At 56.3% G+C, this 21,523-nt stretch overlaps 5 protein-coding genes across 5 annotated transcripts; 1 reads left to right on the top strand and 4 right to left on the bottom strand.

Moving 5' to 3' along the window:
• Positions 1-1,196, bottom strand: B0H18DRAFT_54335 (uncharacterized protein). Its single transcript, XM_048038541.1, has 4 exons — positions 804-1,196; positions 524-744; positions 200-465; positions 1-151 (listed from the first exon to the last, which is right to left on the bottom strand). Exons 1-3 carry the CDS (start codon positions 1,132-1,134, stop codon positions 244-246), a joined length of 774 nt encoding a protein of 257 aa, XP_047897226.1. The 5' UTR covers positions 1,135-1,196; the 3' UTR covers positions 1-151; positions 200-243.
• Positions 1,197-1,409: 213 nt separating this feature from the next.
• Positions 1,410-5,104, bottom strand: B0H18DRAFT_904160 (calcium ATPase transmembrane domain M-containing protein). The gene is made up of 13 exons (XM_048041479.1): positions 4,973-5,104; positions 4,854-4,919; positions 4,543-4,802; positions 4,132-4,489; positions 3,920-4,075; positions 3,101-3,868; positions 2,677-3,049; positions 2,518-2,624; positions 2,321-2,468; positions 2,189-2,265; positions 1,958-2,130; positions 1,605-1,896; positions 1,410-1,550 (listed from the first exon to the last, which is right to left on the bottom strand). Exons 1-13 carry the CDS (start codon positions 4,997-4,999, stop codon positions 1,524-1,526), a joined length of 2,832 nt encoding a protein of 943 aa, XP_047897227.1. The 5' UTR covers positions 5,000-5,104; the 3' UTR covers positions 1,410-1,523.
• A 1,851-nt stretch (positions 5,105-6,955) lies between these two features.
• On the bottom strand, positions 6,956-9,956 carry B0H18DRAFT_871305 (G-protein alpha subunit; the record flags this gene model as incomplete). Its single annotated transcript, XM_048040157.1, has 11 exons — positions 6,956-7,008; positions 7,064-7,097; positions 7,157-7,239; positions 7,298-7,411; positions 7,520-7,694; positions 7,751-7,811; positions 7,896-8,021; positions 8,234-8,353; positions 8,594-8,957; positions 9,016-9,036; positions 9,722-9,956. 11 exons carry the CDS (start codon positions 9,954-9,956, stop codon positions 6,956-6,958), a joined length of 1,386 nt encoding a protein of 461 aa, XP_047897228.1.
• A 1,309-nt stretch (positions 9,957-11,265) lies between these two features.
• Positions 11,266-15,805, bottom strand: B0H18DRAFT_929183 (uncharacterized protein). The gene is made up of 3 exons (XM_048041683.1): positions 15,357-15,805; positions 12,312-14,725; positions 11,266-12,260 (listed from the first exon to the last, which is right to left on the bottom strand). The coding sequence occupies exons 1-3, from the start codon at positions 15,703-15,705 to the stop codon at positions 11,655-11,657; spliced, it is 3,369 nt and encodes a 1,122-aa protein (XP_047897229.1). The 5' UTR covers positions 15,706-15,805; the 3' UTR covers positions 11,266-11,654.
• A 1,517-nt stretch (positions 15,806-17,322) lies between these two features.
• Positions 17,323-21,345, top strand: B0H18DRAFT_1208636 (calcium ATPase transmembrane domain M-containing protein; the record flags this gene model as incomplete). Its single annotated transcript, XM_048036283.1, has 13 exons — positions 17,323-17,399; positions 17,458-17,773; positions 17,827-17,892; positions 17,948-18,207; positions 18,263-18,620; positions 18,674-18,829; positions 18,889-19,671; positions 19,730-20,108; positions 20,170-20,276; positions 20,337-20,484; positions 20,553-20,629; positions 20,687-20,859; positions 20,909-21,345. The coding sequence occupies 13 exons, from the start codon at positions 17,323-17,325 to the stop codon at positions 21,303-21,305; spliced, it is 3,297 nt and encodes a 1,098-aa protein (XP_047897230.1). The 3' UTR covers positions 21,306-21,345.
• Positions 21,346-21,523: the final 178 nt, after the last annotated feature.

Below are 21,523 nucleotides of genomic sequence, written 5' to 3' on the forward strand. Positions count from 1 at the left end.
TTCCGAAGAGTCCGCTGAAGAGTCCACCTCTGCGATCAATCGGGGAATACCACCAACACATACGCAGAAGTCGCTTTTCGGACGATACGAAAATCTCTGCTCATCTGCTTTGACCACAAATGGAAACGGCCATCTCGTATCCGAGTCTCCGCTATCAATGTCAGCCAGGAACAAATTGTATCCCGGAGTGCACACTCACAGTCCAATCGTGGAATGAGACACTCCCTTGATACCGAGCTGAGATCACCAGCGCGCCATAAGGAAGAAGTAAAGTACGGTGGCTTCCTCCTGCTTGAGAATAGAGTAGTTGTCCATGTTCTTGTCCGCGAGAACAAAAAGCATGTGCGTCTCCTCCGTAATGTTTTCCATCCGGTCTAAATCTCCAACAGCGTCGTAGAAGTCTCTGAATGGACGACCTCCCAAGCGTCGATACGCTTCATAAATCTCCTCAAGGCTAGCATATGCCTGTCTCGAAACTCATTAGTCAAGATCAATCAGCCAGATATGAGAAGAGAGCACTGACAGTTTTGGCCAGCTTTCGCTGGTTCCCCAACTGCTTTTCGAAGGCACTAGCGAAGATTTTGGCCAACGGTTCCGTAGACGTCACCTCGTACACGTCGTTCAAGGCCCGGTCGTGCATCGTGAACGTGCCGGCTTCACTTGCGATGACAAAGGTATCGCTGTAACGATCAATTGTAGTAGCAGGATTGATTTGTTGGTGGCTATCGAACGTTGGACCGACGGCTTCGTTAGACGAACATGAGCGAAAATAGCAAGGGATGAGAAAAACGAACGCAGCGCACCGGATATCCGCACGACCAGTGCATCCCCCGCAAAATCCTTCACATCTCGGTACGCATCAAGTCGTTTGATGTCTTTGGTGGAAAATGCCTCTCTGACCCGCACCCCCACTTCTCTATCTCCACAGTGGAAGATGTGCTTATCAACACATCTCCAGACCTCCAGGCTGGCGTACTGGACATTGTGTAGCACAGGTAGGTTCTCTTGCTGAACCACTTTCTTCAGATCGCTGACGGCAGCATCTGCAGGTACTTCCACATGAATGCTTGTTCCCACGGGTTGAAGGTCTTCAGTGACGAGGAGGTAGCGCACTCGAAGGTAATTAGAAGGCATACCCGACGGCCAAGGAGAAGGAGGAGATATGAAAGTAACCCACAGTGCTTCAGGGGGTTTCGCACTCCGCCGTCGCGGTTGTGGCGCGACCGTGACCGTGTTTGGCAAAGTACTTACTGCTCCCAGTGATGCAATTTGGGGGCCTAGAATAATGCAAACGGTCGGTTTCTCATTACACGTGGGATTACTGTGCTCAAACAAATTGCATGATGTTGCTATATCTAGCCTTACTTCCCATACTCACTCAGAGCTACGTGCTCTACACAGGGAAAATCCGAATTTTCAGCCCCCCTTTTCGCAGCGCCGGTTTCGGCGGCGGAAACTCCCCAACATATGCATTCTGTTGCTCAGTTACAAGGGACAGGTTCTGTCTAGATGTGAGCCACCATTCACCAGGCCATCTTCGCAACAATCGACTAGAGGTTGCCTGGTCAGTACGTGGCCAGGTAACACGAAGAAAGATGACCAACCTTCGGGTGCGTGCGCACGAACATCTTGCGCATCTCGTCCATTATCAGTATACCCAGTGCAAAGGCAAACGGGATGCCCCAGAACATCCCAGGGATAGGAGCAGTCCCAAACACATCTTGGAGCCCCGGTGCGTACAGGTTCACAATCGTGATGAGCACTGTGGCAGCCATCCCCGCTGGGACGACAAGATTCCGCCGCGGACCCCAAAGCGGATTGGATTGCAGGATAGATACGCGGCGGTTGCGTACCGAGAGTAGTCCGCCGAACTGCGTGATCACCACAGCCACGTAGCTATTGAGAGAAAACATAGATCTCGTCAGAGGCGGATGCAAAAGGCAAGAACCGAGCTCACAAGATGCACTGGCCGATGGAAACGAAGCGTGTGAGTTGATTGAGGCTATAGCCCATGTAACCGTCGGTCCACTTGTTGTATACTAACAGCACGTCATAGAAACCGAGACCTTGTTGGTGCATATACAGGAACCACATCCCCATGCAGCAAGGCCACATCATGAGGCCGATGAACTATTCCATGCCACGTGAGTGACAAGTGAGTGTGGTTGAGCGATGATCATTCACGTACGAAGTACACCTGGACGAAGAATCGGAGATCCGCCAGGCGGTCTGTACGGGCGTTCCGCGGTTTCCGTTTCATGAGATCTGGACATCGGCGTTAAATTAACGCTCATGCGTAACTTCATGAAAGCAGATTCACCGGACTCGGGCTTCTCGTACATTAGCGAGATGGACATTACCACGTCGTTGAAAACGCAGATGCAGACTTGCAGGTACGAGCTCAACGGCATCTGCATCCCGAGGAACACATTCGTGAACACCGCCACAAATTCAGTGTAGGATCCGGCCTGTGCTCCGTGTCAATTCTGTGGCATGGTGGAGTGCTCGATGACCTACAGGCATCAAGTAAATCATGACTTTCTTCAAGTTGTCGAATACAAGGCGGCCCATCTCAATGGCTATGACGATCGACGAGAAATCGTCGTTGAGTAGAACCATAGCAGCTCACCATCCCTTAGACACGCAACAGGTGGTGAATATCAGAGCACAGCTCACCTGCTTCCTTCGCGACATCACTGCCACTACCCATCGCCACGCCGATGTCGCTTGCTTTCAGTGCTGGCGCATCGTTCACTCCATCGCCCGTCACGGCCACTGTATTGTCTCCACGGGCTTTGATCTCTTCGACGATGCGTAGCTTCTGCTCTGGCGTCGTCCGTGCGAAGACAACTTCAGTGTACCGCCCAACTATGACGTCCCAATCACTCGGCTCCAAGGTCTCGATGTCGTCTCCAGTCAGGCTAAGAGAGTAGGTTGGACTGTCCTCTGCAGGCTTGATCTGGGACGGAGGAAGCTTTGCATAGCTCTTTGCAACATCGACAGCACGGATTTGTTCGACCGTGTCAACCTGCTCCTGAGTGATGATGCCGACCTGAGAGCGGAATGTGTCAGTCGACGAATTGCGTGAAAGCTCTACACGCACCTCCTTCGCGATTGCCAGAGCGGTCAACTTGGAATCGCCTGTCACCATGAAGACCCTGACGCCAGCCCTGCGGATCGCCGCGACGGCGCCCGGGACGTCGGGTCGCGGAGGATCGCGGATGCCAACCAACCCGACAAGCGTCAAACCCTGCAGTTCAGAGTACATGAGCTCCTCGACGTCGTTGGCGGGCATGCTCTGCACGTCAAACTTGACGTCGTCCAGGGAGCGGCGACACAGCGCCAGGACGCGCTGGCCCTGGCTACTCCATTGTTCCTGAAGAGCGAACAGCTGGCGACGGGAGGAGACGTCGATCGGCACGACAGAACCGTCGGAGCGCATGACGCTCGTGCATGTGGGAAAGAGGACATCGGGGGCACCCTTGACGAGCATCCAGGTGTGAGGAGAGACGCTGTCGTCTTCCGCGGCACTGCAGGGCAGTGTGCGGACAACAGTGAGCATCCATTTGTTGCGCGAGTTGAATGGGACCTCGAATAGCTTCTCGTGGCCGGCGAGCAGCGACGCTGAATTTATGCCAAGCGAGGGGAGATGGAGGCTCTCGGCAAACACCAATACGGCGCTGTCGGTGGCATCGCCCTTGATCTTCCGTTCTGCGACCGGGACGTCTTCTGAAGCTGCCTCAAACCTCGCGCCATTGCAAAGTCGAGCAGTCATTTGGAGGGCTGCCATCGCGTTTGGGATTGAAGATGGCGTTGTGAGCTCGTCCACTCTATGCTGGCTGTCGATGAACGCGACATTCTGGACGGACTGCCCGACTGTCAAATCCTGGTATAGCTGGTGCTGCAAGGACCGACTTACCATCTTCCCGACCGTGAGCGTGCCGGTCTTGTCGGAGCAGAGCACTGACATGCAGCCCAACGTCTCGACGGTTGCCAAGTTCTTCACCAGTACGTGCCTTTTCGCCATCTTCTTCGCGACGATAGTCAACGACACAGCAACGGATATCGGGAGGCCCTGGGGGGAGTCTGACATCAGCCCACTGTGCGAAGTTGTATATTCAGGCGACGCACCGGCGGAGCGAATGATGTCAGGCAGCCGATGGAGTTGGCGATCGCTTCACTTGCCGTCTCGTAGCCAGGATAGCTCGTCCTGAGCCATGCCGCCCAGATGATTATGGCTATGCAGAAGAAGGATAAAGCCTGAGCAGAAATGATCTTCGTCAGGAACAAGACCTCGCGCTGCACGGTGGTGAGCTTGAACTTGGTTTCTCCCGACATCGACACGATGCGGCCCATGACGGACTTGTCTCCGATAGCGAACACGACGCCGGTGCACGTGCCTTGGACGACAAATGTCGAGGTGAGCGCGAGGTTTCGAGTCTCGAGTGCGTTCGGAGAGGTCGTATCGAGGGTGCCCGGTATCATGTCACTATAGGTTCCGGACTAAGTCGATGGGAAGATGAATCGTGATTCACTGCTCACCTCTCTCCGGTCAGGAGCGACCGGTCGAATCTCAGGTCTGAGGACGCCTTGACCAGCCGCAAATCGGCGGGCACGCGATCGCCCATGGACAGAAGGACGAGGTCGCCCACAATCACATCCCTGGCTGGAATCGTCTGTTGCTTGCCGTCCCGCACTACTGTAGCGCTCTCCGCAATGAGCGTTTTGATAGAGCTCATGATGCGCGAGGCCTGCCAGTCGACCAGTGCATAAAAGGTCGCTGAGACAATGATAACAAGCAGCTAGGTTGATCGTCAGATGGACTTGAGCGGGAGCGTCAGGACAAAACCCACGATGAGGACAGCAACACCGAGGTTGAACACAGGAGGGTCGGGCGCGCCGAGAGGCTCGTACGAAAGCTGCCGAGATACTCATCAGCGAAGCGTCCATAGACAATCACAGGCGAACTCACAAGCGCGAGAATGAACGCAATCCACATAAGGGAATTCAAACCACCAAAAACGTAGTTCAGTACCTTCTTCCCGTACTGTGTCTTCGGCGGAGAGATGATGTTCTTACCGCCCGTCTTCGACCGGCGTTGAACAGCTTCGCTCTCAAGGCCTATCGTCGGTGATGTCGAGTACCGATTGTAAACGTCTTCCGTCGGGATCATATGCACGTCAATCTGGCCGACGGCGGTAGCTGGGTCGGCGGAGGCATTCTTCGGGCGCGGAAGCAGCTTCTCGTCTTTCGTCGCGTGGACGTGAATGGACAGTGTGCGATATCTGCCACCGTGACAGACGGAAGCGTTAAGTGGGCAAGTGCATATAGGGGCTAGTGAATCTACCTGATTTGAATGCCATGACCTTCTGGTGCCTTTGACCGTGCGTTTGAAGCATTTGTTGTGAAGCGGGCGTTCATCGCCATCGTCTAGAACGCTATGGCAACTGCGAGGACAATTGCCTTGCTACTAGTTGGCAAGCGGGACGTTCCTTATATTATATGGTGGGTCAGTCAGGCACCATACTAGCCACGCAAATGCAGGACCTTTCACATGAAGAGGCGGAGACGAACCTTCCATTTCATCTCATCGCCCTTCCTGTTATCTCTATTCTCCTGTGTAGATATTGCGCCGGAAGGTCGCGATAGAATGCTTCTCATCCGACCCTGTAAATGCAACTGCTGCTACTCAGAAGCTCAACGGGCTCGGCACTGTTGCTTCCGTCAAGTTCCGTCAACCCTCTAAGGCAATAGTCCTACCTGCGATACACATCGCTCGACAGGAACAGTCAAAACCATAGAAATGGCGGGAAATCACGAACTGCTCGAATCAAGCGCCATGCCAGACATGTGACTCGCCTCGACTTCTCGGATGCGGGATAGGACCCTGCACGCAGCCGCAATCCCCCCGCGGGATGTAGTGTGAATGGTCGAAGAACTTCATAGACGGAGTGCCGATTGAATACCTACAAACTAGCATGCTCGGAACCACGGCGCGGTCGCTCCATAAGAAAGGAATTAGGCTTGGGCACTCGGAATCGTCCGATGCAGCTGGTCTGTATGTGTGTTTCCCAAGTTCCCTGAGGGCAGGACATGCGCGAGCTTGCAAGTCGTGCATTTGCTTTGAAGAGGTATAGGTCGCCGTGCACCAGCAAGTCTCCAAGTAGAATACATCTGGGGATGCTTCAGAGAAGTCTCACCGGATCCTCAAGAGACATTAAAAAGACCGACCCAAGACGTCTCAATTTGCGTATCGGAGGTTCCAACATATCTAGCTGCAAGTGGTATCGTCAGTACCACCTTGAACTTCATGTAGCGGGACTTACTTGAACAGCACTATCGCAAGATGGGAGGTTGATGCATTAGAAGGCTCGGACCATCCTCCCCTTCGTTAAAGAGGTCTTCTTCAGGGTCTGCCTCGGCCAGGGGAGAGTAAGGTTCACGAGAACTGACCGGGCCCTTCAGACTGATATGAGTACTGCACACCGACTGGCTGACATAGTACGACTCGAAAGCATATAACCTTTTGATCAACGCAGGGAGCAGCGGATGACACGTAGCAGGTCACTTACCGCGTCCTCCTAGTGACATAGCACTCCACATTGTGACCGTTGTGCGTCGATCCTGATCTCGGGCGTCTCCACGGTGGAGCGGAAACACGATCATGTGATTATATCAGGTCGTCTCGAGGTCCGAGATTAAATATGGTGATTTTAAGAAGCGTCGGGCGGAAGCGGCAGAACGGCATAGCGATACTAGAGGAAACCGATGTTACGGCACACGCAGAACGGATCAGTAAGTTATGCAAGACAGCAGTCACAATACAGCAGAACAAATATGTATAGATACCGTCCCCCATCCGCAGTTAAAGCGCATGGCAAATCCTCCAGAGTTTGACTACGTTGCGCAAGACTCGGACAGCGTTGCGCAAGAACGCGTCGCAGAGAGGGTGCACTCAGGCCACCAGGTCTGCTCGTTGCAAGTGTTGTTGCAGGAGTCCATCTCGCACTGGAATCCAGTAGTCAGGATTGGGGCAGAAAGTGAACGAAATAGCATGCCGCACCTGATGAGAGCGTAGACGCTGTCGCTTTCGTGTCCTACAACGGCACCATGGTCAATGTATCTTCCAGGTAGCGAAGCATAGATCGAAACGCACAATAACACAAGTCACGTATCCGTAGAACGACCGCGGCTCGGGAGAGTATTCCTTATGTTGCTCACGGAACTTTTGGTGCAAATCTGGGAGTGCCATCCGACATCAGACGGCACCGCGCGCGACAAGGAGGAAAAGACTTACATTTTGCGAACACAGGTGCGGTGTTTTCGCGCTCCCCGTAGCTAGAGAGGTGCTTGTTGATCGTCGCGCCCGCCTTCAATTTCTTCGCCAGGAGGTCATACTTGTTCAAGAACACTGCCATCACCCGCGCGCACGCCCACCCACGAAACCCACAATGAGCGCGCGGCCCCACGGAATCGGACGCCACGAGACGAGCGAGCAGCCATGAAAGGAAGGACTCACAGACGATGATGCACCGCCGCAGGAGCTTGCTCCCCACGACGCTCTTCCAGAGGATGAACGAGTCCTCGAGGCGGTTGACGTGTCTGTCCTCCTCGAGCGACTCGTCGAAGCAGCTGATCGGCGTGAGGAAGAGTAGTGCGTTCGCGTCCTCGAAGTAGGGCACCCAGGCCGCGCGCTGCGGAGGTCGTCAGCTTCCGTGCCAGCGCGGGCAGGGTGGGAGACACGACGTACGGATGAGCGGGCGCCGCCGACGTCGTAGATGATCCACTCGCGGCCAACTGAGCGATCCACGCTTGCTGCATCATCACGAGCGGCATCATTACCACGAGCGGGGCGCGTAGGTTCAGCGACTGCGACGAGTGAGCCCGAAGTGGACGCACCAGGATTCTCGAATCTGAGTTGGTACTCTTGCACGCCTACGGTCCGCAGCCGGGCACGCACGACGTCGTCGTCTGAGGGCTCATACGTGCGTGTCGCTATTCGATCGACGTCGTCTAGGAAGCTGTGATGCGTGCCATCAAACGGATGTTAGCATAGATCAAATGGCGCGGAGACCTTGTCAGGGGAGGATGCATCTAGCAGTCATCCGTCAACTCGGTCGCGGATGACAGCCAGGTCCCGTCGAAACATCAGGCAAGCACCGCGACGGGCAACCGCCAGCAGAACCCCTCCCAACCCCATCCTCACCGCCCAAACCGGCTGACAGACACTCACAAGCCCGCGCTGTCCTCCATCCGCAGCCGCAGCCGCGTCAACATCTCCCGGACCACCCCGTCCTCCCACAGCGTCTTCATATCCTCCCTGCACCCCGCGATCACCTCCGTCGCGTCGTCCCTCGTCTCCGCGCCGGGCGTCGCCGTGCCCTCGCGTGCGCCATGCCCGTGCCCGTGCCCGTGATACGGATGCTGGTATTGCGTGTGCAGCGCGTCCTTCCACGAGCGGTTCGAGCGCAGACAGAAGTCCGCGCTGCGCACGGACCGCACGGACATGCTTCCGCTCCCGCTCGGGGCGTACGGCTCGTCGAACGGCGTCGCGCGCATGCCCGCGCCGTCGTCCGCGCCGAGCTCGTGCGACGCCGCGCCGAGCAGCCGCCGGAGGTCGGTCTCGACGTGGCGGAGGGGCGCGAGGCGGAGCTTGAGGAGCGCGTGTTTGTCGGTGAACTTGAGCGGCGCGGAGATGTCGGGGACGTCGTCGGCGAAGCTCGGGCCGGTGGGTGAGTCTGGCGAGGGGGGAGTGGACAGGGCTGTGTGTGCCGCCGCGGTGGAAGTCGTGTAGGGGTAGGCGCCTGTGCGCGGGCGCTGGAGCGGGTTCGCGGTGAGCTCTTGGGCGAGGACGTCGAGGATGAGGTTGATGGAGTGGACGAGGTTGAGCTGGACGACGGCGCGCCAGGAGGCGCGCTCGGCTGCCCATGCTTGCGGCGCGAACGTCAGCTGGAAGTCTGTGCGGGGAGTCTGGTCATGCTAGCTGAGTGGGACCCAGAGGGCGCGGTTGCGTACTTTTCAATGTGGTCGACTTGCCTGGGATGAGAAGTTGAATGTTAGGCATGTGCGTGATGATAGGAGTCAGATAACGGCATAGCAGGAAGAGGGATGGTCATGAGCAGCAGCTCAACGACAACAATGGACCCGTGGGTATGCGGACTGGCCCGCGAAAGCCCATGTATGTGTGTAGACCATACCCATTCGTAGTCCCAATGATAGAGCAGATGTTGACGATTGAGAGGGAAGCGGGTTTTGGCGAAGTTCACAACGACAATAGGAGGTCCTCTCCTTATAAATGAGAAGCCATGGCTCTTGTCCGCACCAGACGTAGTTGTCTGTGAGCGACATGTCTGCCATAATTCAATACGACCGACGGGTCAATATTGAGAACATTCGGGATAACATCATCGGCCGACATTGGTTAGCACAGCCCAATGTTTGATGTCGTCGGAGCAAAGCGCGCAGGATCATATGGATGTAGAACACCGAGCCTCCCCAGAATGCATTGTGAAGGGTAAACAATGCCCAATATGACCCCACACTCCGGGGAATTTACCAGATTTATCACGTTGTGAATGTGCCTGGAAGACCCCCCACCGACGGAACTTATGTCCGGTCGTATGCACTCTCTATATATGCACTGGTATGGCATCTCCCTTTCGTATCACTGCCTGCACAATATTGCGGCCATCCCCAGATGCCTGACCAGTTGGACACTCACCACTTTCGCTCTGACCAAGCAGCAGCAGCCGGAAAAGACTCTTGTTCTTCTTCCACACCGCCTTTTCTTGACGGAGGCTCTCGTCTATTTCGTCACTGACCTGCTTGGCCTCTGCCTCCCTGCGCAGCCTGTCCGCGCGCGCATCTGGTGTCTCGTCCGGCGGTGGACGAAGGACGGCATCGAGGGGGTCTTCATTGATGGAGAACTTGGAGGGCGAGAACCTGGATTTGGCCATGAATTGCGGGTCGTGAGAGGGCGAGTTGCGACGGCGGGGAAAGGAGGAAAGCAGGAGGTGGCAGGATTGACGCTGCGTTGACGCTGCGCAGGCAGTGATATGTAGATCCAGTATAGATCTGGTATGTTTCATTCAGGGTACGGAAGCAAACCGCCCGCCTCGCGACGGTATCAGAACGGCGGCGGCCCTCAGGCGCCCTCCCCAGCCCGGGGCGCGTCGGTGGCGCCCAGATCGTACTGCGCTCAGCCAATCCGCAGCCGCGCTGAACGACGTGCCGCGGCCTCATACTTTCTCCTCACTATTTACTATAATTTAGTAGTCACCGGCTCCCGCGGCCGCATTCGGCCCGACCTGTTTCTTACGGTGAGTCTGTTTCTGAACCATTCCGCCGCATCATAATTCAGGGCGTCTACATAGGCTATACCGTGTACCATACTCATATTCTCCCGAACGTTGCACGTCTATCAGCAAGCGCAGCGCAGATTTCTGGGTTGAGCCATGCCTGTAAGTACACCGATTCCGCTCTCGTGCACATTCTGAGCTGTATATGAAACTTACTGCCTTAAATACCGAGGCCCGGGATGCAGGAAGGCCCGAATGTGTTGGAGGACAGGACGACATCACCGACGCGACTGCGCGACAACTAGCCGAAGACAAAGATTTCATCCTCACCCGCTCCGACGGTCCGCATGTGCGAATGATCACCGAGACCGGGAGTCACATCCGCAAAGCCTCGACGAGTCCAGCCACACTGATCATAAGCGAGCAGGTCGTTCGTCCTACTCATGTACCCCAAAGGTCTTCTATAGCCTACATAAGACGCGCTTTACAATCATCCAGCGTTGAGTACAATGCCGTCATTAATCTAACTCAGATTGATCAGCTTGAGTGGATACCACTGCTTGCCGCGAACAGCTCCGGCGGTGCCTCGATCAATATGAAGAAGCACACTTGCGGATGATCGTGTATCTGGCCCATCCGCGATCAGCCCAGGTCGATCATAAACATCAGTACGTAACGTAGTGAGTGAGTGAGAAGTAGAAGCGAAGCTAAGCGAGAGCTCTCGCCGTGTCCATAGCCATGCCTGGTTACGCCCTTCGGCGCCTGGAATGTGGAGGATCCTGGTTGCTCAAAGTCACCCAACGATGCAGAGAATTCCAGCGACTCAACGGGACTTGATGTTATGTGGAACACGTCGGTTTGAAACATTGCCCTGGCTAGCCTGATACAATTTGTTAGAGCCCTTATTGCTCACATCAACGATGCACATCAGGACAACCAGATGTCACTCAATCAAAGACGATCGATTCAGTCGAGAGCAAGACGAGTGTATAACACAGCGAACGCAGAGCTAGCGCAGTAGATAACGGCATAATTTCAAGATTGCATACTTCGGGTCCGGGTCTGCTGCATTCATAATATGGCGACGATGAGAGGTACGAGCAGGGAAGGGCAAGGCAGCTCAGGAGTCAAGAGTGGGAAGGCATGGGTCAATGGGTACGTCAGACGAAGTGACGCAAGACGACGAAGTACGAAGCGCGACGGGGAACGCAAGAAAAAGGCGAGAGGGACACGTATCTGATACATGGAGTGCGTATACCATACAGTACACATGCGTTGTGGTGGAGTGTCCGGGTGCGGATCAGTGGGTGCGGGTATCCAGGATGCGATGATGTCCGTCAGAACCGAGAGGCTCACTCACGCCGCGAGCATGCTCATGCGCCGCGCCTTCGGTGCCGAGTTCTCCTTCTCCTTCTCGTCCGCCTCGCTCGCCGAGGCCGACACCTCGCGGTCGCGGCTCACGAGCGTCGCCGGCAGGCGCGACGACACGGACGTCCGGCGCACGAGCGTCGGTGTCGGCGTCTTCGCGAAGGCGCTCGGGGGCCCGGCGATGGACGCGCGTGACGATGATGCAGATGGTATCCGCGTCGGCGTCGCGTCCTTCGCGCCGGCAGTGCTTGACGCGGAGTTCGTGCGTGAGATGTTGGGAGGCGGGCCCATTGTGCCTTCGAGCGACCGTTTCCTGACTGTGGTTGCTGTCGACGCGGCGCCGTTCGCACGCACGCTCCGGGTGAGCGCAGGCTTCACAGTTGACGGTGTATCCACGCCCTTGCCCTTCAGTGTCGACGGCGTCTCGGCGAACTTGCCCTTCGTCGTGCTACCCGTATCCGACAGCACGGAAGACGGTCGTGACCCATTCACACTTGGCGTGCCGAAGATGGAGGACTCGCGCCGGTGAGGAGGGACTTTCGAAGGTGCAGCGGGGGTGGCAGATCCACCGCGCACGCTCATACGACGTTTGAGCTGTCATTCAAACGTAAGTTTGTGTAGAAGACAGAGAGCTGGAACACGCACCAGCTCGAGCTCCTGCTGCTTCGAGTCCAGGGCGATGTTCAGACCTTGGATGTCCTCCTTGTCCTGCGCCCGCTGCTTCTGCAAGTTCACGAGCTTCACCTCCTTGTCTGCGCTCTCCTGCTGCAAAGCATGCACCTGCTTTCGGAGCCTGTCCACTTCCTCCTGAAGCGCGTTCGCCCTGTCCCTCAGCGCGCCTAGCTCGACGCCCGTTTCGCCCTTCTCTCTCAAGAGCGCCTCGAAGTTAGCCCGCGCCTCGACCTCACGCGCGACGACCTCCTGCAACCTACGGCTCTGGTCGTTCACAATCCGCGCGTGCTCGCGCTTCATGCGCGCCGCGTCTTCTTCTGCGTCGTCCTTGGCTGACTCTGCCTCCCGCACGCGCTCGCGCATCTCCTCTGCCTCGGCGTCGCGCACCTTGAGTTGCGTCTCGAATCGCGCGGCACGGTCCATCGTGTACTGCTTCTCTTGCGTGAGCGAAGTAAGTTCGGCTTCCCGCTCCTGGAGTGCCCGCGTGAGCTCTTCAGATTGCTCATCCGCGGAGTGGACCTGGTCCTCGAGCTCCCTGCACTCGCGCTCGAGCTCCTCCTTCGCGGTCAGGAGCTCCTGCATCTCCGTCTCCAGGTCTGCTTTGCTGTTCTCGCCTTGTGCCCACTCGAACTCCATGGTGGACACCCGCTCGTTGAGCGCGTCGGCCTGCGCCTTGAGCGTGTCGCGCTCGTGTGTGAGGGTGTTGATCTGCTCGCCCGCCTCCTCCGTGTGGCGCCACTGCGCCTCGAGTTCGTCCTTGAGAGTACGCAACTCCGAGTCGCGCCGGAGGGTCTCCTCGCGCGCACCCGTCAGCTGTGCTTGCAGGGATGTCTGCTCGCTGCGCAACGCCTCGTTCTCTGCAAGGAGGCGGGCGCGCTCCTCAACCCAGTCACTCTCACCTGAGGTCTCGCGCATGGAAGGTGCAGGGGCTGGCAGACCATGGTTGCCGCTCATCTCGAGATCCAACTGCATCCTCTCCATCTCCTCTCTCGCGTCCCGGATCCCCCGCTGCAGCTCCTGTTCACTGTCCTCCTTCCTCTGCAGCTCATCCCGGGTCCGCTCCAGCTCTTCCTCCCTCATACTCATCTCCCCCTTCACCGACTCCTCTCTCCGCTCCCGCTCCCTGCACTCCCGCTCAAGCTCCCCGATCCGCCTGTGCATCGCCTGCAGCGCCATCCCACTCGCCTCGTCCATCACGCTCCGCTCGCTCGCCTCCTCCCGGCTCCTTTCGACCTCGTCGCTCAGACCGCGTACACACTTCTCAAGCTCCGCAACGCGCCGGCGCCAACCCTTCACGAGGCCCTTCCGACGCTCACACTCCTTCTCGCACTCCGAGAGGCGCTGCTGCAGGAGCGCGACGAGCTCGTCGCGAGCAGACAGGTCGACCTCGTATTGCGCGCACAGCTCCGACTTAAGTGCGAGTGCAGTCTGCAAACGCCACGCGTTGTCCTCTTCGCGGGAGACCTTCCGCGCGTGCGTGGGGTGGTTCGGCGGCGTCGGGGGCACCGTGCCCGGGGTGAAGAACGTCGTCGCGTACGCCCCGAAGGGGTCCTTCTCCTTGGGGCGCTCTGGGGAGAGCGGCGAGGGCGGCCGCGATGCTAACACCTTCAAGGCAGACGTGTCGTTGATATCCGCCTCCGGCACCCCTTTCGTCGACCCACTCGCGAACGAGTGGAACACCGTGTCGCTCAGGGCACGACCTCTGCTCTTCGAGAATGACGATCCGGGGGGAGGCGTACTTGTCCGCGCCTCGTCCATGGGGCTGGTCAGCGAGCGGAACACCGTCTGCCCAAAGCTGAACGAGTGGCTGCGATCATGCATGCCTTGCTTGGCGGGCGGCGTCGGCGGTCCTGACCTCTCTTCCCCGTTCGGTGCGTCTACCTCCGAGATCTCGACTGCACTGTCCAGGAGCGGCACCTCGTGTCCAGCTGGAATCATCGGCATCTCCACCTCGTTTGACAGGTCGAAGATGTTGGAAACATTCGGCGGAGGTTCCTGGGTCAACATGCTCGGCATACCCTGCCCCAGCATGCTAGGCGTAGTTGGTACAGAATTCGCAAACAGCTCTTGAGCCACGGGCCTCGCTGGTTTGGCATTAGCGCGGTGGAGACGTGCGGCGAAGGAGACCTCGTCGGGCTCGCTGCTCGCGCTCGAAACGTCGGGTGTGATCAATTTGTACGCGTCGCGGCTGAAGAAGCGCACGCTCTGCCCTGTAGCGGGCGTGTTACGATCGCGTAAGATGGAGCGGAGTGAGTTGTATCGTGCATCTGTTGTCGGTGTAACCGGGGGCTTGTTGTCCTGGAGAGACACTGCAGAGTCCTGAGACGGCCGCACGCTGTGTGTCGCTTCCTGCGGGCGAGAGCGAACTGAGCCATAGCGGGCGACATCTGCAGGAGAGCTCGACTGCGAGTGGTTGTCAGATATGGACACCGTTGATGTTGAATCCTGGGATGGGCGGGGCGCATGTGATGGCTGGGATTCTTGGGGCCACGGGATCGCAGCGAGCCGAACTTGAAGACTTCCGAGATGGGTGTGCTTGAGCGCTCGTGTGGACCCTCATGCTGTGGGCGGTGATTTGACTCTATGGATGAACGACCAAGTGAGATTTCGGATGCTGCAGATGATAAGTGCGTCAGTCATATGATCCTCAATACACACCGCGAGTGGAAGACGAGAAGGAACATTGTAGGTACAGCCCAAGCCTCGTATGCAAGTGAGGCCATGCGATGGCAAGACCAAGATGCGTCAGACGACAGTAGGACAGCCTCAAGCATCACCACGTCTAGTTTGGGACTCGGGGTGAGTCCCTCTTGTACCATGCTATGGGACAGATCTATTCCACAGATCGAGAAATCATTTCTATTGCGCGGCACTAGCTCGTGTCACTCCTGGCATGTCCGTCTTATAACCAGAGCTCGTACAGCATCACCAGCCCGGGACGCTCTCGCAATTGTCACATCCGAGTCGCATGCGATGACATTCCAACCACTGGCTACCGATACGGAAGAGAGTACTCACCACTTGCAAGATTCTGGAGGGACGACTTTACTTTCTTCGGGAGCAGGAGCGGACTCATAATGGGGCTTGTAACGCCTTGCTCCGATGCCTGAGTGTTGATCGGTGGCGGCTGTGGCCTGCCTGGTTTCTTGAAGATGCCCTTGCGACCATTAAGTGTAGGAGACATTGTCGGACTCGAGGGTGGGAAAGGGATCTCGGAGGGATGTTCTGCGTGGAAGACAGAGAGGTTGGGATGCTGTTCGTATACGCCAGCGAGAACGTCTGCTTTGGATGGCGATGGCTCGTCGTCGCCGTCGACGAGTGAGGGAGTGGAGGGGCGTTTGAGTGCGCTGCTGAGTTTAGACCACATGCTGTTGTTCGATGTCGATAAGTTAGGTTTTGAAGTTATGTTCTTTGGGTAAGGATGTGGCAGAGAGCGCGGAAGTGGTGTATCGACATGAGATGTGGTGGTAAGCGAGGAAGATTAGCGCTGTGGCTGCGACCAGACAACTCGGTTCGGGCGCTAAATGTTGGACGTCGAACAGTCGCGCTTGTCATGTGATCGCGTGTGCCCGTTGGCGCTTTGCTCAGAGGTGCAGCGGGCGCTGGGCGAAGCTACATACTACCACCCCTGGGCCCGTGCCAATTTGAATCCGTCACTTTGGTCAACTGTTACTTACACAGAGCCTGTTACTTGACTATTGTGATCAAAGACTCGGAAGGGTACAGCTTCAGATCTGTCGAAGGCCATGAAGCCAACATGAAGCTCAAGCCCGGGCCTACTCTCAGTGAGTCGTCGTACACTGAACCCTTGAAGACTTCAAACTGAGCAAACTATGATCTAGGAGCAGTAAAACTACGTTGCACGTATCAGATACCGTGACTTAGAGATCCTGGCACATTGGAACAACCCGTCAAAGAAATTGTGTTGATGGGAGACGGATGGATCCCGTATGAACATCTACCATAATCTTACACATCGGTGAGCTCATATTCACCCATGGTTTGCGAGAGGAAGGATCTTCCAGTTTTATCCGCGGGGAATACGCACTGGTGATGTGAACTCGGATTGGCGGCCCCAGTACTGCAGGCGCGTTTGCTGCCTGCGGGTGCGCCCGTTGTTGCCTTCGAGTACTTAGTACTACTTGCGCAGCCCGAGCGATTACACGGACGCTGAAGAACATGTGGACTCCATTGTTCAAATCAAAGGAACCTCGCAGCGGCTCTGCGCTTGTGACCGATGTCTGGCACTACCGGAACTTCATTTCACTGATTTGATTCACATTTCGTATCATATCCCTGTTTCTTTCCTCCTCGCGCCAGATAACCTGTCCGCGCGCGATATGAATAGACTCTTTGCAACCCTTGGTGTCCCAAGGCACAGTGGCTGGCTTCTGGGTTCTGTACAAACTGCCACCGGAAGTCAAGATGGCTGGCATGTTGCCGTTACATCCCCCTCGTATCACAGGGACACCGCAGTGATATTTCAAAGCTCGCTCGCCACAGTTCGCCTTTCATGCTGCCACCCCATGCTGGTGGCCCGTGGGCGCGGCCGGATGAATGGCGAAAAGTGCTCAGCTCACCAAGCATGGAGATCCGGTGTCCGGAATACTTCTCTGAGGGGAGTGCGATTCTTCTTGAATCTGGATCCAACTACTTATATCACTAGTTCCTCACATATTATAGGTCCTGCGATGCGGTAGTTCAGCGCAGTCGCCGCTGGTGGCCGGTGGAGCTGCGAGATATACTCAGCAGAACCTCCATAATTTGCATTGGTGCGAGCCATACCTCAACCCAAATCCATGGAAAGGAATAGCGAAATTCCCGCATCCCGATTTCAGTGTCTCACATCATTAGCGTGCGAAGCCCGTCAGCACAGGGGAGGCGTCTGGCACCTAGCGGAATGAATATAAAGGCTCGCAAAGTGACCGCTCCTCCGCTCCCGAAACTTCTCCCTGTGAGCCACGTACTTGTGCCGGACTGCGAGATGAGTGTCGGACACACCGATGAACCCAATGCGCAAGACAAAGACGGTGTTCCGAAGAACCATGACATCTCTATCCGGTATGTAGATCCTAGAGCATATACTTCCCTCTCCGGCACTGATACGAAGGTCGCGCAGCTACCGCACGCTCTCCATCCAGGTGGACGAAAGCCAGGGCGAGAAGCCCAGCGCTTCTAAGAAGGGCAAGTCCGACAACGATCCAGCATCGGGCATCCGCAATATCGACGTTCACGCCCTGTCCCCGGAGGAGGTCTTCGCACGGTATACTACCTCGCCTACTGTCGGGCTCGAGGCCGCCGCCGTCGAGCGGCGCGCCAAGTCCGGAGGCAAGAACGTCATCTCGCCGCCGAAGACTCAATACTGGAAGAAAGCTCTAAACTATGTGTTCGGAGGGTTTAACTTCCTGATGTGGATCGCATTCATTGTCACCATCGTGAGTCCCCTGATCTGCGCGCACAGTGGCACGAGATAAATCATTTGTCTTAGCTGTCGTATAAACCTCTGGGTGAGCCCGACCCCGCTGCATTCAATCTCGGTGTCGCCGTTCTGTTGGTAAGCCAGAGCATCCAGTTGTTCGCCTCTTGTGAATGCTCACATATCGTACTAGCTTCTCGTCATCATCATTTCCGCCACTTTCTATGCGCTCGTTGACTGGCACGCATCACGCATCATGAGCTCAATTAAGACACTCATCGCTGAAGAAGCAACGGTCATCCGCGATGGAAAGCACCAGACAATACCAGCACGGGACGTCGTTGTAGGCGATCTAGTGGCGCTCTCAATGGGTGACCGTGTACCTGCGGATATCCGTCTAGTCCAGGCGTCGTCCGACCTCCGCTTCGACCGCTCCCTGCTTACTGGCGAAAGGTAAGATGCACGCCCTTCTCATTTACTTCACAACACCATTGACCCGTCCTTCTAGTGACATGATCCCCGGCACGCTCGACCAAACCTCACCCAATGCCCTCGAGACGCGTAACCTCGCACTCGCTTCCACCTTCGTCGTCCAGGGGACCTGCACCGGGGTTGTCTTTGGGATCGGCGACCGCTCTGTCATGGGCCGCATCGTCGCTATGTCGGGCGAGACTAAGTTCAAGCTAACCACTGTTCAACAAGAGGTGTGGTTCTTCACCAAGATTGTCTCTAGCCTCGCGCTGTCGCTGTTCATCATCTCGATTATTGTCTGGGCTGCATGGCTGCGGAAGAGCTATCTCGGCTATGAGGCTGCGAGTGGAGCTATCATCAACTCAATCGGTTGCTTGACCGCCTTTGTTCCCCAAGTATGTCTTACAATTTTCGCGCCTCGTGAGAACCATAACAAACTGTGTTTCAGGGCCTCCCCATCTGTGTGGCTCTGTCACTGACCATAGTAGCCAAGCGCATGGCGAAACATAGCGTCCTCGTGAAGAACCTGGCCACCATCGAGACACTCGGCTGCATGTCCGTGCTCTGTTCGGACAAAACAGGAACTCTCACCATGGGGAAGATGGCAAGCGCATAACTGATTGCTTAGATAACCCTCGCACTGATTTGACGTCTGCTTTCCAGTCTGTACAGAACGTTGCATTTCTCGACGGTCAGTGCAGCGTCGCCGGACTAACCGAAAACGAGGCCTCCGCTCCGCCTGCTTTGAAGGCCCTCCATATGGTCGCACGGCTGTGTAACGGTGCCAAGTTCGACGCAGCAACAGAACACCTGCCGCTCGAAGAACGGACTATCAAGGGTGACGCAACTGATAGCGCGGTCCTCTCCTTCGCGGAAGCACTCCGCATCCCGTCCCTCAATATAGATGCACAGTCCCTACTGGCTAGACACGAGAAGCTCTTCGAGATCCCGTTCAACTCGCGTAACAAGTGGATGCTCTCCCTCTGGCGCTCGCTCCCGCAAGCCTCACCCGACTCAGTTATCGATCTCTCACCGAAGTCGACCATCGGAAACACCTGGCTGCTTGTGAAGGGCGCTCCAGACATACTTTTCCCCGCGTGCACAAGCGTTATGCAGTCAGATGGTACCGTCAAGTACCTCGACACCGCCTCACGACGCCAACTCTTCGCCCTGCAGGAAGACTGGAGTAGCCAGGGCCAGCGAGTCCTCGCCTTATGCCGCCGTCCGCTTGACGACGTCAAGATCAGCAAGGTCACGCCTGCGAACGACATGGAGGAGCTGATGTACGCGGAGCTACAGAAGCTGACGCTGGTGGGATTTGTGGGCATTCGTGATCCGCCGAGGCCAGACGTACCTGCAGCGGTGGCTACGATTCGCCGTGCAGGCGTGCGAGTGTTCATGGTTACCGGTGACTTCAAGCTGACTGCTCTGGCAATTGCAAAACAGGTATGCCACGTCGTATTAGTACCCTGGTCGGAATGGTTTGAGCTCACAGGCCCTTCAGATTGGTATCATCACCCAGGATAAAGTGGACTCGATCCACGAGCTACGCTCTCCCGAAATCTTGAAGCAGTACGCCGACCTGACCCCGCCTGAGGTTAAACCCTCTGACGACCAAGACGAATACCGCGCCATTGTCCTGACCGGCGACGACGTTTCCACTCTGCAGCACGAGGACTGGAACGTAGTGGTCGGGAGGTACACCGAGATCGTCTTTGCGCGGACGACACCCGAGCAGAAGCTGCAGATCGTGGAAGCCATCAAAGCGCGTGGAGACAATACCGTCGCAGTCACCGGCGACGGTGTGAACGATGCCCCGGCTTTGAAGGCAGGGGATATTGGCGTGGCCATGGGGTCGGGAAGTGATGTCGCAAAGGAAGCAGGTAAGCCCCCAGGCTCATACACTGTCATTCATTCCAACCGCACCATTTACCGCATGGGCAGCCGCTATGGTACTACTCAACAACGATTTCGCTTCCATCGTTGTCGCCATTGAGATGGGACGGCTGGTCTTTGACAACCTCAAGAAGGTCATGATCTACCTCATGCCGGTACGTCTATCTTCTACGGTACATCAGACGACTACCGCTCACCGGGCATTGAATGACAAGGCTGGTACCTACACCGAGTTCATGACGGTGTTCGCCAACGTCTTCCTCGGGATGCAGCTCGCTCTGAGTTCCTATCTGCAAGTCTGCTTTTCCATTACGAACGACGTCGTCATGTCGATCTCGCTCATGTATGAGAAGCCCGAAGCCGGTATGCATTACCGGAGGTTGCTGTGCTCGCATGGGTGATCTTACTCGTCGCTCGTGCACATTTCACAGATCTCATGCTCCGCAAGCCGCGAAATGCGCGTACTGATCGCCTCACGGACTGGCGTTTCTTCTTCCAGATATATCTGGTCCGTAGTCTCAAGCCTGTTTCAGACAAGCACCGGTCTGACTCTTTCCTGCGCCAGTTCATTGGCTTAATGATGTGGCCCTGTGCGATGAGCATGTGGTTCTTATATATGGACCAGCAAGGACTCAGTTTCTACGACGTAATACTGGTGTACAACAAATGGACGGATGGATACCATGGCTACACCATCGACCAGCTGACACACTTCGTCTCCGTAGGCCAATGCATCTAGTGAGCTCAGTCTCCATCTGGACCCACTCAGTTGCTAATGCTCTCGTAGCTACGTCACCATGGTTTTCATGCAGTATGGAGGCCTATTAGCGGTGCGCAATCGCCGAGTCTCTATCCTACAGTCAAATCCGCTCTGGGGGCCTCGCCGCAACTACGTCGTGCTGATGGGTATGGTTGGCACGGCGCTCATCGCTGTCGTTAACTTGTACGGGCGAGGACTTGAGGACGTCTTCAGCACGACGCCCATCCCAGGGATGTTCTGGGGCATACCGTTTGCCTTTGCGCTCGGAATATTGACCATGGACGAGATCAGAAAGTTGCTAGTCCGCACATACCCGAAGGTAAGTGCCTCAGGCGTGCTTGTCCACGTAACGGTTTCAACTAACCCGGTTGTTCGTGGTAGTCATTCATCGCAAAGATGGCGTGGTAGTGAATCGGCTTGCTGACTCGGAGTTCGGAGATCAATAGATAGTAGTGACGCGGAGGATGTCCTAGCAAACGAGATGAAGAGCTTGTTTGTCCCTAGGATGATTAATACACGGAGATAAGTCGTATGCCGGAGCAAGCCCAAGTGAAAGTGTATCGACTGAGGGCCTTGCACAAGCCTGCAAACGTTGTCACATCTTGTCTCGTACCTACCTGTACCAATGCGCGTCCTAGAATA

Source organism: Fomitopsis serialis (assembly GCF_022376445.1).
Source record: "Fomitopsis serialis strain Sig1Antser10 chromosome Unknown B0H18scaffold_11, whole genome shotgun sequence".
NCBI lineage: Eukaryota > Fungi > Basidiomycota > Agaricomycetes > Polyporales > Fomitopsidaceae > Fomitopsis > Fomitopsis serialis.

Bases quoted from the DNA above. Each gene is read 5' to 3' on its own strand.
- B0H18DRAFT_54335 (XM_048038541.1), bottom strand. From the start codon at position 1,134: ATGCCTTCTAATTACCTTCGAGTGCGCTACCTCCTCGTCACTGAAGAC. The intron at 745-803 runs GTGCGCTGCGTT...CGTCTAACGAAG, and splicing joins ACTGGTCGTGCGGATATCCG to CCGTCGGTCCAACGTTCGAT. The intron at 466-523 runs GTCAGTGCTCTC...GTTTCGAGACAG, and splicing joins AGCGAAAGCTGGCCAAAACT to GCATATGCTAGCCTTGAGGA.
- B0H18DRAFT_929183 (XM_048041683.1), bottom strand. From the start codon at position 15,705: ATGTGGTCTAAACTCAGCAGCGCACTCAAACGCCCCTCCACTCCCTCA. The intron at 14,726-15,356 runs GTGAGTACTCTC...GCTCTCCTGCAG, and splicing joins CCTCCAGAATCTTGCAAGTG to ATGTCGCCCGCTATGGCTCA. The intron at 12,261-12,311 runs GTGCGTGTTCCA...TTTGAATGACAG, and splicing joins AGCAGCAGGAGCTCGAGCTG to CTCAAACGTCGTATGAGCGT.
- B0H18DRAFT_904160 (XM_048041479.1), bottom strand. From the start codon at position 4,999: ATGTGGATTGCGTTCATTCTCGCGCTT. The intron at 3,869-3,919 runs GTAAGTCGGTCC...ACAGTCGGGCAG, and splicing joins CGCTCACGGTCGGGAAGATG to TCCGTCCAGAATGTCGCGTT. The intron at 2,131-2,188 runs GTACGTGAATGA...GGCATGGAATAG, and splicing joins TCTTCGTCCAGGTGTACTTC to TTCATCGGCCTCATGATGTG.